A 14,285-nucleotide genomic window follows, 5' to 3' on the forward strand; every position below is an offset into this window, starting at 1 on the left:
TCCCACCATGTAGATCATTTAATCATTAACAGTTAATGAACAGTAACCTTGTCTCTAACATATTTAAAAATATTTTATGAATATGTACATATATACATATGTATTTATCTACCTTGAGTAACTATATTGAAGTGGTATTGCTGGGCCATGTGGTACCTACATTTTAAGAGACTGTCAAAATTTTTTCCCAAAATGGCTGTACCATTTGTCTTTCTAACAGCATTGTATTCGAGTTTTATTTGCTCTATAACACTGAAATAATTTTATATTTTCAATGCTTGTGTATTGGAAACATAGCATGGCTAATTTTTATGTGAAGTATCTGTTCAATTTTTTAAATTGTTGATATTAGGGCCTTATCATTGAGGTGTATGAATTATATTTTTCTGGATACAGTAACTTCATAAAACATGTTTAGAAACTAGTGTCTACCAATTTTCTTTCCTTTTATTTCTTTAACAACACTTTTTAAAGAGGTAAAATATTGATAAGTTCCACTTATTCACTTTTTTAAAAGCTTTATGGTTTGTGCTTTCTGGTTCTTATCATTGCCTAACTTACCATCATAAATATTTTCTCATGTTTTCCTCTTAATGTTGCATAGTTCTCTTACATTTTAGTCTGTGATTTTTTTTTTGATTTTTTTTTTTTTTTTTTTTTGCCAGGCAGAGTTAGTGAGAGAGAGAGAGAGACAGAGAGAGAGAGTTATAGACAGTGAGAGATAGACAGAGCGAAAGGTCTTCCTTCCGGTGGTTCACTCCACTAATGGCTGCTACTGCCAGAGCTGCGCAGATCTGAATCCAGGAGCCAGATGCTTCCTCCCGGTCTCCCACACGGGTGCAGGGACCCAACCACCTGGGCCATCCTCTGCTGCCCTCCTGGGCCACAGCAGAGAGCCGGACTGGAAGAAGAGCAACCAGGACCAGTACCCGGCACCCCAACAGGGACTAGAACCCGGGGTGCTGGTGCCACAGGCGGAGGATCAGCCAAGTGAGCTGCAGTGCTGGCCAGTCTGTGATCCATTTAAAATTATTTTTTGTGTAATGGCTGACCAAACGACCAAGGCTAAGTTAAGAAGTCATTACTCCGGAAAAGCACAAAACCAAAAATAGCTCCATAGAAACAGGTAAGAACAATTTACTTAACTGTGTCAACTGCATCCTCAAGTTGGCACAACTCTGTATTAGGGAAAATTGCTTTAACCCTTGACTTCTTCCTTGGGGGAGGTGGCATGGAGAAGAGAATGGAATATGATTACAATGCAACTATCCTTCAAAATGCTGCCTGAGCAACTGGTTTCTGTCTCATTTCAACTACAGCATAAGCAGAACTGGCATGTTCAGATGCCTTGGAGTAGCTGACAGCATGGGCAAAGAAAAGATTTGTTGTGGCCAGTATAGCCCTGCATATTGAAAGAAAGTACAGAATCCAAGGTGTCTCCTCTAGCCCTCTTTCCTTCTTCTCAGAGGGAGAGGGGTGGATGATGCCTCCAGTTTCCCTGACTTTCAGTGTACAGCTCAAGGGACTAGTTTTATTGAGTCTGCTGGTGTGCATACAGCAAATTTTTCATCAGTTATTGTATTCTTCAGCTCTTTTGTATTTTCTAGCCTTTTGTTGACATTCTCATTTATTCATGTATCATTTTTCTGATTTTTGTTTAGTTGTCTCAGTGTGTTATCCAGATCAAAAGTGCTTTTTATTTTCTGCCTTGAAAATCCAGTGTGTTTGCTGGGATAGGAAACAAATGAAGAGGAACAAATTTGGCAAAAGATACAGTGATACTGAAATTAAATCCATTGGCATTTAAAATATCAGAGAATGTCTTATAGAAATTGCCTTTATACGATTAGTGTAGTTGAGTAGGGGAGGAGGATAGGGACGATTCTAAAATTGTGTCATTTACAATGGCATTCTAGGTTAGGGGTTATAAATGTGGTCTCCGTGACCAGAGTATATATCAAGGCTTTTTGTGTTTTTGAAGATTTTATTTTTAATTCAGAACACTAGTAAGAATTATGTAACACACATGTATCCACTCCCAAATTGATAAGGGAGGATATAAAGAAAATTAGAAGAATGAAAGAACTTCCCATGCCCATTTTTAAGTGCATTTGTTTCCATTTCTTTTGCTATATAACAGAAACACATCATTGCAATGAAAACTGTCCTCTGTACACCTCCCTGCCCCTGTTCTTCTCCCACTATTGTGAATTAAATTATCTGTGTGCATTGTTTTCTCTGTGTATTTTAATACATTGAGTATTTATGAGGAGACTTTCAAAGTCTAGTGGAAAATGGAATCAAAATATAAGCTTATTTTGATGCAAAAACTTCTTAAAATCTACACCAGTTATTTCATACTATGCATTTTCCATTACCTTTCTGAAGAAATTTTATATATACATATGCATGAATAATGTTTAATCATGCGTCTCATGTTTTAGTCGACAATGGTTCACATACACAACAATGGGCATATAAGGTCATATTGCTTAGTGACATGATAACCATCTTAGTTTGTATATGTGTGCTCTGTGATGTTTGCACAACAAAAAAATCACATATTGATACATTTCAGAACATATTCCCATTGTTAAGCAATACATGACTATAATTTTATAAAAATATTTATTTATGTGTTTATTTGAAAGGCAGAATGACAGAATGAGAGAGATCTTCCATCCTCTGGTTCACTCCCCAAATACCTGCAACTGCTAAGGCTGGGCCAGGCTGAAACCAAGAGCTAGGAATTATATCCAGGTCTCCCACATGAATGGCAACTCAAGCATTCGAGCTATAATGTGCTATTTCTCAGACCCATTAGCAGAGAGCTGGATTGTAACTGAAGTAGCTAAGTCTCAAAGTGTCACCTAATATGGGATTTGGGTGTCCCAATCAGCAGTTTAACTTGCTCTGCTATAATTCCCCCTCCTGTTTATTGTTTTAATCTTACTGAGCAAATTATATTTACATATAAATATATTATATAGCATATTTATATAACATATTATCTTGCAATTTTTTTAAGTTTGCTAATGTTTATTGTGTAATAGTTTAATTTCTGTTACAAATTATTAATCTTAATTTCTCATCCATTAAATGGGACAGAATGAAATTACCTATGACAAAGACTATTCTAAGATTTAAAGATATCATCCAAGTAATGCTTGGCAACCAGAGCCTGACACAATGGAGAGCCTCTAAATAATGGTATTGTATAGCAGGGCTACTGGAGAAAAAACAGTCTTCTTTAGTCTTAAAGGACCTCAAAGAAGGCCCAATGAGATAATGTGTGACCTGAGTATTGTGTGGTATGGTACCATTAAACTATATCTATACAACTACACTATCTATAAGTGTCTCTGAATCTAGTATTACTATAGTCAAACTTCAGTATTATACTTATTTGACTATGAAGTCCTATAAAAAGGAAATGCTCTTTTTTCTTTCTTTTCTTTTTTAATGTATATTTTATTCTCAATTTTTATTTACTTATTTTTAAAGATTTATTTTATTTACTTGAAAAGCAGAGTTACAAAGAGAGGGTGAGACACAGAGAAAGATTCTCCATCTGCTGGTTCACTCCCCATACAGCAATGGCTAGAGCTTCTTCGGGGTCTCCCATGTGGGTATAGGGGCTGAAGCACTTGGATCATTTTCCACTGCTTTTCAAGGCACATTAACAGGAGCTGGATCAGAATGGAACAGCCGTGACTGGAACAGGTACCCAAATGTGATGTGTGTGTCACAGATGGAAGCTTTACCTAGGACGCCACAATGCAGGCCCCAGAAATATTTTTTTTTTTTTTTTGACAGGCAGAGTGGATAATGAGAGAGACAGAGAGAAAGGTCTTCCTTTTGCCGTTGGTTCACCCTCCAATGGCCACCACGGCTGGCATGCTGCGGCCAGCGCACCGCGCTGATCTGAAGCCAGGAGCCAGGTGCTTCTCCTGGTCTCCCATGGGGTGCAGAGCCCAAGCAGTTGGGCCATCCTCCACTGCACTCCCGGGCCACAGCAGAGAGTTGGCCTGGAAGAGGAGCAACCAGGACAGAATCCAGCGCTCCGACCGGGACTAGAACCCGATGTGCTGGTGCCGCTAGGTGGAGGATTAGCCTATTGAGCTGTGGCGCCGGCCAGAAATATTCTTATCATCCTCATATCTCCAGTACCCAATAGCATGTCTGGTCTAGAATAAGCTGTTAGTAAGTGTTTAATGAATTAAATAATTGACAAAACCTGCTACACATGCAATAGAGATCCCTATCTATCTGTGTGATAAATAACTGACAGCATCTTAAAATAATTCTTATTATTTATCTGGGTTTGAGATTGGGAGAGAGAGAAGCAGAAAGGGAAATTTTGCTTCCGATGGTTTACTTACCAAATCCCTTCAACAGCCCCTGGCTAGAGCCAAAACCATGATTCTTGAATCCAACCTGACTCTCCCATATGAGTGGAAGGAACCAATCACTTGAGCTATTATCGCCCTTTCTCAAGGATTGCATTAGCAGGAAGCAGGAGCCAGTAGCAGACCTGGGAATGGAACCTGGCAATCTAATGAGATGCAGGCATCTTAACTGGTATATTAAAGGCACACTCCTGAAAGCATTTTTTTAAGCAAATGAGGGAAATACATCTCTTTAGCCCTAGAGTTGATACAGATAATATTACCTGATATTTGACTTTGTCAAAAGCTCCAAATTAAAGAACCAATATGATGTCTAATTTTCAAGGAAAAAAATGGAGGACCAAAAGAAGAAAAAAGATGTTAAAACCATATGGAGAGTTCCATAAACAAGGGAATATCCTACTTAGGTCTGATGTATATGGTGTAAAAATAATTCATTAATAAAATATATTAATAACCAAGTTTGTATGCTTCAAATATAATATATTTTATAATTAAAAATGCAGTATAGCAATCATTTTCATCTGTAATTTTAAATGAATGTTTTAAAAATTACCATTTCAATGTACATATTCGTTGCATATATGATTCAGAACATGTTGTCAAAAAGATGCCTTCATTTCATTGTATTATTTTTAATTATGTGCAAATATTTAAGCAATTGACATAAACTCTTCAGTTTATCCTTAATAGATGTAGTATCACCATCTATTTTTTTATAACTCCACATCACAACATACTTTCCTAGATAAGCTGCATACTGAGTCATGTTAAGAAACAAATGAAGTTATGGAAAAAAATTGAGATCACACTTGAGATAAACATAAAAATCACTACATTTATGATGAGCATTCAAACATTATAAAAATGAAACACTCAACACTATACAATAATAACACTACAGACTCATGCCTCTAAATTAATGCCATTAAAAATCAATTAGAAGAATAACAGTGAAAATTTCTGTACAATGAAATATTTCTGAATCACAGATGATAATCAAATTATTTTGAACAAACAACTAAAACAGTACAGTGCAATTTAATAATTGGGACACCTCTTAATTGACATTGGTTTTTAATCAAAGCACATTTCTTTGCTGAAATTATCCTCTAAAGTTTACCCACAGTGAATCTACAAATCTTCCCTTGCTCATCTTCATTCTTCACTTTAAGGCTATATTTTTAAATGTTATACCATTGAGAACTTTTACTTACTACAAAATCTTATATATCTAAATGTTGCTACATAGCAGACATGATTAAAGTATTAAATGCATGGTGTATATTAATATCACAAACACATATATAAATATAAAAAACTAATATCCAGATGTCATGCTGATCCTCTAGATGTCTACAGAAAAGAAATTAGTCCTTCAAAGTATTCTTTTTATTTCTTTTATGACTACAATTGTATACATTGTATTCATATTCTCCAAGTGGCGAGTTAGAGTACATGTGGATGTATTTGCCACTAAACCTTTCTGTCTGAAATGTAAACACTAAATTGTTTATTAGAGTCCTAGACCAGCTGCTAAATATAATTATTTATAATATCTTTGGGATATAATTATGTGAACTACACTTAACCATCTCCAGATTTTGTTTCCTGCAGACAACTTGGAATGATGTAGTAAAGCATTTTGTTTATGTGTTTGTTTTTTACTAAAGACATATGATAAAATTTTCCTGGTAGAGTAATAGCACTTTATTCTAACTTTCAGAGTAAGGTAGTGCATTTGCAGCAGCTTCATATAAAAGTAAAAAAATATATATTATTAAGATTGCTAAAACACTACCACATACACTGAAAGTATGATTCAAAAATGGTTAACAAATTCCAAGGAAAAAATACACACCAAGCTGTGGCCATCTGTGTGTTAACATATTGAATAAAAGTTTGTTGAATAAGTTGGAGAATTGTAATTACTGAGTGGGCTGAATAATTAAATAATTACACATTTTGATTGAAAAATATATGTAGTTCATTAAAATAGGAACTCTAACTTCACTTCTCTAACTAAGCTTCATGTGAGATGCCAAGTTTGTACTTTAATTAGAACAAAAGACCAACATTAACTGCAATGCAACATAATAATTCATAATAATGATCGCATATTAATCTCTTGTGCGTGCAGGAATACAGCACATGACATATGGCATAGCACAGGCACCTGTGTGGTCTTTTGGGAACTGAGGTGGTGCATATTAATTAGTCCCTGGGAAATAAAATCTGTTTCCCTCTGAGAAATGTCACCTCAGTGCTTATTGGCTTAAAACATTGAAGGAACTGACCAATACTAGTAGTCTATGTTCACACACATTAAACATTTTTCTAGACATTGTCACTGAATCCATTGCTTCTGACTTAACTCTTGTCTGAATCCAGTAATAGAAATTAGAGTATTCATGTGTTTCTTTGGCCTTGATGATCAGAGTTTGTCTGAAAACATCAAAATTATCATTTTGGTTAGAGATAATTATGTAACTGCATTATTCAAACAAAATAATCTAGCCAGAAATACTGAAGTTGGAAGCAGCTTCTCTGCCTCAAATACTACCTGAAACAACTTCAATTTAAGCCTTTGCTTAAATTAGATTGGATCTGAATATGGATTATAAATGCCTTTAAGCAATATGTCACCTTACAATAAGCAAGGTCTCAGATTCTTGGCAGTTCCAGGCATGTTAAAGGTACTTCAAAGGAAAATGGAAAGGTATTATGGAACTAAAACTCTGGTTGATTAACAGATAGGTCCAAATTGAGATGGATAGACACTGAAATTACTTCTCAGTGAATAAAAAAGTCTACTCCCAGTTTCAGATTGTATCTAGGAAAATAAAACAGAATATTGAGTGGACATGATGAAAAATAGGAAAAGCTACATTTTGTGGATTTCTTTTCTACTCTTCCTCAAATTTATGTCACCTAAAATTCTGAATTGCACGAAACAAACACAACTAAACATATTCAGTTAATGAGTGCTTAGAACTCTGTGAAGTTTTTTAAGTTCTCTCGGCATACTGATTCTTCTGGGCCTTACGTTACAAGTTTAAACTCTTGCCAAAAAAAGAAAAAAAATTAGAAATTCACTAGTGTGTCTGAAAAGAGTATTTCTTTTTTTTTCTTTTAAGTCTCATGCTGTTCATTTGTTTTTTTCCCCTGGGCTGTATCTGCAGTTCTGGGATGAAACCATTATGTTGCTGATATATTTATTGGAATATGTGGGCAGTTTAAAACAACTCCTTTCTAGTAAGCCAATGTGAAGCTGAGGAGCTTAAACAGCTTATTAAACCAATGAGATGACAATATGTAATGTTCAGAGAAAGCTTAATTGTTCAAGTAATTATTTATACCTACACATACCATAGAATGTCTCATGAACATATTTTAGTCAAAGGTCTACTTTTTTTTTTTTGGCAAACCATTTCAGTTTTTCATTTGAGGTAGAGACACTTGGTCATCATTAGTGAGATGGTAATAGATCACTTATTTTATTTTTGTGAGTTGTCTTTCCAGCAGGAAAAGCTACCATATGCTATATATTTTACTTAAAAATTAAATATTTGGAATTTTAAAGAATGCCATAAAACTTTGGATTCTAAGTCATGACACCTAAAACATGAACTTCCATAGGCCTTTTGAGAGCCCTGTGAGACTGTGGCATCTGGGTCTTTTTATCTATTTGTAAATGTAGCTGTCAGGAGATTCTGCGATGGTGTACATACTTTCAGCTTTTTTATAAATATCTTCAGACTTACATATGTACATATGTACACCATTGTTGGGGAGGGATACTTTCATTGGGAAAGAAGTCATTTTCTTCTTCAAACTCATTCATTATAAGAAAATAGCAACTGCATAGTCTGATCACTTACAGAAAAATACATTATAATTTTCAATTATATCCATTTCTGGAATGAAAGAAAGTATTCTAACGTTTTCTGTAGTACTCAATGTGAAAAACACTACCCAGTGGGAAGAACACAGGATTGAAAACTTGAGTGTCCAGCAGGAACAAACAGGAATGTACTTTGGTGTATTTTACTATCTTGGAATTTAGGACAAGTCACTCAACGTAATTTCCTCATTTTTCAAATGGGTTGTGCAAATTCAATGAGAAAAAAATAAACAATACCTGGGAAAAGTCTAGAACAGTGCCTGACACATAGGAGGTAGATCTGTTAGCTGCATCTGATTCCTTTTCTTAAAGATGAGTCCACCATTTTTCCTTTTTTTAAAATGGTCCCATTAATAGAAAAGTTCAGGTCCCACTAGTTATTGTGATTTTTTTTTAGACTTGTTGCCTGCTAAAATTTGCCCAGTACTTGGGAGTAATATAGATTACAAAATTGAAGTTCAACATGCCTAAAAAGCATGTGAAAATCTGAAGATGAAGATTTTTAGGATTCTGTCCCCAAATTCCACATTTTGAGTAACTATGGTTTGGACTGCAGATTTTAATGCTAAATTCACAAGTCCTCTTATAAAAAATCTTTCTCAATGTTCTTCTCCTTCCTGACTTCTGGTGTCATATAGAAACTGTCCTAACTTCTTCCTTAGTACCAATCTGTGTGTGTCTTGCCTGGATTCCCTGAGACAATTTTGTTTTTCAGGTACAGTCAGGGAATGAGCTAACCTTGAATTCGAAGCAGCAGTCCTGGCCCAAGCAATACCTGATAGAATGGCTGCTTCCATAAAATGCATTGGAAGATCATCTATACCCTTGGTTCCCAGGGGACAGGGCAAGATACACTGAATGAGAAAGTAGAGAAGCTTAAAATCATCAGCATTTTTGCTATTAAAAAAAAAAAAAGACCACATACAAGTCTTGTAATCACTTAGCTTTGCTTACCTTGTCTCATTAGGAGTGATAATGTATTGTCTGAATGAAGGCAAGAACCTAATGCTTAGATTAGAATATCTCAAAGGTTTGCTTTGAATTCTAAGGTTAACACGTTTCCATAAAGGTCTGAATGTCACTGCTACCCCACCTGCAGTACATGTTTGCCACATTTTCTTGGGAGAATAATCATTTATGATCTGTTGTTTCTTTGCACAATTCTATGGATGAAGGAGAAATTCACACAACACTTGTTATTAACTTGCCCAAGATTTTACTAACTTACATCTATTGGAGGAAAAAAATGAAATGATATAAATTTGGAAGAACTTTCTGATAGTCACACCATGCCAGAAATACTGCTAGTTAAGTTTTATTGCAGAGATGTCAAGATGTTGAATCTCTGTTGTAATCTTCATATAATCTCTTCAATAGAGTAAAAAAAAATAACATCTTAGTCCATAGCTAACTGCAGTTTTCAAATAGTAAATACTATATTATTTAAAAGTAAGGAGTAGAGGATAATGAAATTATCATAAATATCAGTGAAATCATGCTTGATTTACCTAGGTATACAGTCTTGAAACAAAAATGAAAAGGGAAATATTTTATGCTCCTAATGTTATTGTATATTATGGGAGTAGATTTATTTATGAATTTGTTCAAAAATGATAAACCACCAAACTGATAAATAGTTCACTATTTTGTATTAAATTTAACTCCAAATGAAGAACTGGAATGAAGACACTGACCTTTGATGAAATATGTATGATTCTTACGTATAAGGCTTTCTATTATTTGGGTCTATGCATGTCTAGGTGTTCATTCCCACGTCTCCACTGTTCATTTTTGCACAGCAAGAGAGGGCACTAATATCATCCATGTCAGATCCTGATCCTTTTAGCCCTTTCACATACAAAGTTTTTAACATGGCAAAAATTTTCAAACAAGTATGTTGGTTAGAAAAATAAAATCTTACAGCTGCTTCATTTCACATGTAGAAATGTGTATATAGGCAATTCAGAAGAAAATGGTTTTCTGCTTGAATTATCTAGGTAATCGCCTGGATTCTCTACTTTGTCTTGCACATAAAAATATTTTGTTTGATAGGAACAGCTTACTCTTATAAATCAATTAATCAATATAGAGTAATTATTTTCCTTCAACTATAGTTTTCTTTTAAACTAAGATTAGGTATATTCTCATCCATAAAAATGCATATTTAGACATATAGGGACTGTGTAACATGGCTCACTAGGATGTAATGGGGATAGGTGAGTATTGAATTAAGCAGAAAAAATCATATGAAATATTTCAAGGATATGTTTCCTAAGGGCAATTGCTTTATCCCATACCAGAGAATATATTCTCAAATCAATTTCTAAAGGTAAGCTAAAAGTTTAACCTGTTGCCTAATAGGCAAAATTTTAGGATCTGAGGAAATAATGGGTGCAAGGGCTATTCAATGACAATGCCAATATGGAAAGATTAATTTTCCAAATGAGAGAAGAATTAAAGTTTTGAGAGACACACTCTTATACTACCACTGCATTTTCTACTTGAAATTAGAAGGATGAATATTTTCCACATTTTCATCTTAGTAACAACTAAGATTAATGAACAGAATTAATGTGTTTTTCATTGATAAAAACAACTCTTTCTTTCATAATAAATTTTTTTGGTCTGTGGTAGAAATAGCACTTTGATGCTTTTGAAGGTAGTTTGTGTTTTCAAAAAGAAACTTCACAACTTTCCTATGGAAATGATATAGTACTCTGTGAAAACTGACTCTACAGCAAACAGTTTCAGAAAAGATACAAGAAGCAATGTGAGACACTTTCATTTGGGAGTTGCCTCTCTTTCAATGGTTCCATGAACAGAAACAACAGAAAAAGAAATAAATATTTTCTCCCTCATAAGATATACATCACTCCTGAAATTCTTGCAAAATCAACTGAGGCAAATTAGGGGTTTCAAAGCTAGTCATCTTATAAGTTGTTAGGAAAAAATTTACATTTAAATTACTCTGTGCAGTTACCTTGAGATTTTCCCCTGGAATGTTTATAGCTCTTTTTTCATTAATACTTAAAAAATACAATTTCATAACCAGTGTATTACTACATCTAGTTATGTTAAGAAAAGGAACTTCATTTCATAAAATAGAAACATTCAAAGTGGTTTGGGGCAACCAATCAGTCAGAATACTTGAATTTTTCATATTGAACACTTACTAGTGAAAGTAATCTGAAACCATATCACCTTGCAATTTCTATGACAGAAACTAGGTCATTAATTGCTCTATCACAGGGAATAACTGTGTTCTTATGTGTTCTGTCCATAGGCATGAATATTGTTCAGAACTTGGAACTTCCCCCTACCCCCAATTGTCTATACATATAAAAATACAGCAGACTTCTTTTTAATAGATAAATCTTATTTCAATAACTTGCTTTTTTATATTCGAATGTAGGTATAAGAAAAATATTAAATGTGCAAAATGCTCTTTTATATGTACATTAAAAATACAATGTAATAATAGCTTTATACTTGTCAAAAAGCCATTGGGGAGAAAAATCTTCATTTTCAGAAAATCTGGTCAGATTAGAGCTCTAGCTTGTGGAATTGTAAACAAACTTTTTAAAATGCTGAGCATTTCCTCAGTTCTTCTCAACCAAGACACTCTCAAACACATCAAGTCCTGCTTTGAAGTAAACCTGAGCTGAATTAATGCTGTTCAACACCTCTGACAGGGCTTCTTGAAATGTCTCATTTGATGCAAGTGGCTTGCAGTGTTCCCAAGCCTCCACCAGTAATGAAAACTGCCTTGTCTTCTCATCAACATGGTACAGGATGTTTCTGGAAAAAGATACAGGGGTGTGTAAATATCAAACATGATAATGAATATTTATAAGAAGCAATGATATTCATTATAAATGAAAAATAAATTACAAAAAAATGCAATTTAACTATTGTTGAACACCTAGTCAACTAATCAATACTGGCATTGATCATCAATAGTTACCCATATTGATGAGAGAGATAATCACACTCCTGGTGGAAGTATACAACTGTATGAAATAGAATGAAGGAGATTTGCTAAAAAACTGAATCTTAATCTGAAAAAGCTTTTAGTTCTTACAACTTACATCGTTCTGACTGCCAATAAACACAAGGAGGGGCAGCGAAATATGCTAAAGGATACTACTGTATGTCATCAACCACACACAGATTATAGGAAACTCTAGGACAAATGACCTCATTTATTCAACAAATGAATTACAAATAAACAAATATGTGAAAGAGGAACCTATATATCAGTTTCTCAATCTTGCCCTTTTGACATTTTTGATCAGATAATTCTTTTTTTTCTGATAGCTGTCTTGTGCATTGGAGGATGCTTAGCTGTATCCTTGACCTCCACACAGTAGACATCAATAGCACCCATCTTTAGTAAACACCAAAAATGTCTGCAGGCATTGATAAAAGATACCTAATGAAGCAAAATTGAGAAATACTGCTCTAGACTTCAAGAAACATATTAACTAGTCACAAAGTATAGTCCTTAGCAGGATATTATACAAACACACAAAATATAAGCAGTACAGACTTAAATACTAATTGACTATTGGGTGATACTAAGGAATTGTTGATATTTTAGGTATCATCAATTTGTTTTCTAAAAGTAACCTTCTCTTCTGCAAATACATACAGTAATGTTTACAAATAAAATGTCATTACACCTAGAATTTGCTTCAAAAAATTTAAAGGCACCAAGGAGGATGAAGTAGTAACATGGAATATGATTGACCACTAGTTAATAATTGTTGAACCTGAGTGATGGAATTCCTTATACTATTCTCTTTTCTTTTGTATGTATTTGGCATTTAGAATACTATCTTCTTACAAATATGTTGTGTATAATGCTAAGATGATGCCTGGTATCTTAGCTGAATTATTGAAAAGGGGGAATTTGGTTGGGAAAATGTATAATAGTCATTTTAATTAAACTCATTCATAAATAGAGGCATATTTCAGCAGAAAGTTATAGATTACCTAATTATTGGTTTATTCTCAACCCAGGTTAGGTGAAGTAGTTGATATTCCATGGTATATGTAAGAGGTAGATATGTAAATAATTGAATTCCTTTGTATAATGAACTTACATAGAGCACAGGGGCTCTGCAGTCCACAGGTGAACAAAAAGAGCAGGATTTAACTGCTTTGACAATAGGGAAGAATCCACTTGCCTCGTCATCTGTTGATTTGGTTACCTGGCCTGGGAAATGTACCATCTATGTCCATACATACAATTGCAGCAAGCCACTTTTCCAGGTGAAGAAGACGTCAATTGGCAATAAGGTACACAACTGATAAATATGAAGCTGCTTTATTAAACACCTTGAGGAAATATGAAGAACTTTGTACTCAGAAAATCTTTGTTCTTCTTCCCAAAATACAACAATTTAAATAAGAGTTTTCCCCACTTCCAAGATGGCAGAATAGGGAAAAGACATGCTGATTCTGAGCACACGAAGATAACAGAAGAAAGGAAGAGGAACTGCATTCCCAGAGGACAGCTGGAGAAGAGTTTGCAGTGGAAATTCTACAAAAGGAAGAGAGACACTGTGGCGCAGCAGGGGCATTACAATCACGCAGCAATTAGCAGGAAACCACTGGTGACTCAAACAGCCAGCAGCTGGAGAAGCCATATTCTTGGAGCAAGGCACCCAATCAACAGCAGGGAGGAAATGTCTTCTTAATAAGGCAAATAGGGGCTGCTCCAGTCCACATGTGACTTGGGAATTTTATTGGAGGGATAAATCCATGGTCCCCGCTGACTTTGAGTCTGGCTTGTATTTGACGGGGGGCAGGGCACCCACTTAGATCTGAGAATCTCCCATCTCCCTCTCAATCTATCATGGTGCTTGGACTCAACTTGCCAAGAGCACTGACCAACCACTACTGGTTAGGCAGACGGCATTAGAAACACCATGGCTCTGGGGCCGGCACGGTGGCGCACTAGGTTAATC

The 14,285-nt window shown here is 34.8% G+C and overlaps 1 protein-coding gene across 9 annotated transcripts in view; it reads right to left on the minus strand.

Moving 5' to 3' along the window:
• Positions 1-5,227: 5,227 nt before the first annotated feature.
• The window catches only part of NAALADL2 (N-acetylated alpha-linked acidic dipeptidase like 2), a 1,439,631-nt gene continuing 1,430,573 nt past the window's right edge, over positions 5,228-14,285 (minus strand). For 8 of the 9 annotated variants that reach the window (XM_070072494.2, XM_070072500.2, XM_089330911.1 and 5 more), the window contains one exon: positions 5,228-12,111. In XM_070072494.2, the coding sequence (XP_069928595.2) occupies positions 11,913-12,111 (199 nt within the window). In that variant the 3' untranslated portion in view covers positions 5,228-11,912. The remainder of the gene's footprint in view (positions 12,112-14,285) is intronic. The other variant, XM_089330910.1, reaches the window with a different exon arrangement.

The sequence above is a fragment of the Oryctolagus cuniculus genome, chromosome 4 (assembly GCF_051225735.1).
Source record: "Oryctolagus cuniculus isolate XC-2025 breed Fujian yellow rabbit chromosome 4, ASM5122573v1, whole genome shotgun sequence".
Classification (NCBI taxonomy): domain Eukaryota; kingdom Metazoa; phylum Chordata; class Mammalia; order Lagomorpha; family Leporidae; genus Oryctolagus; species Oryctolagus cuniculus.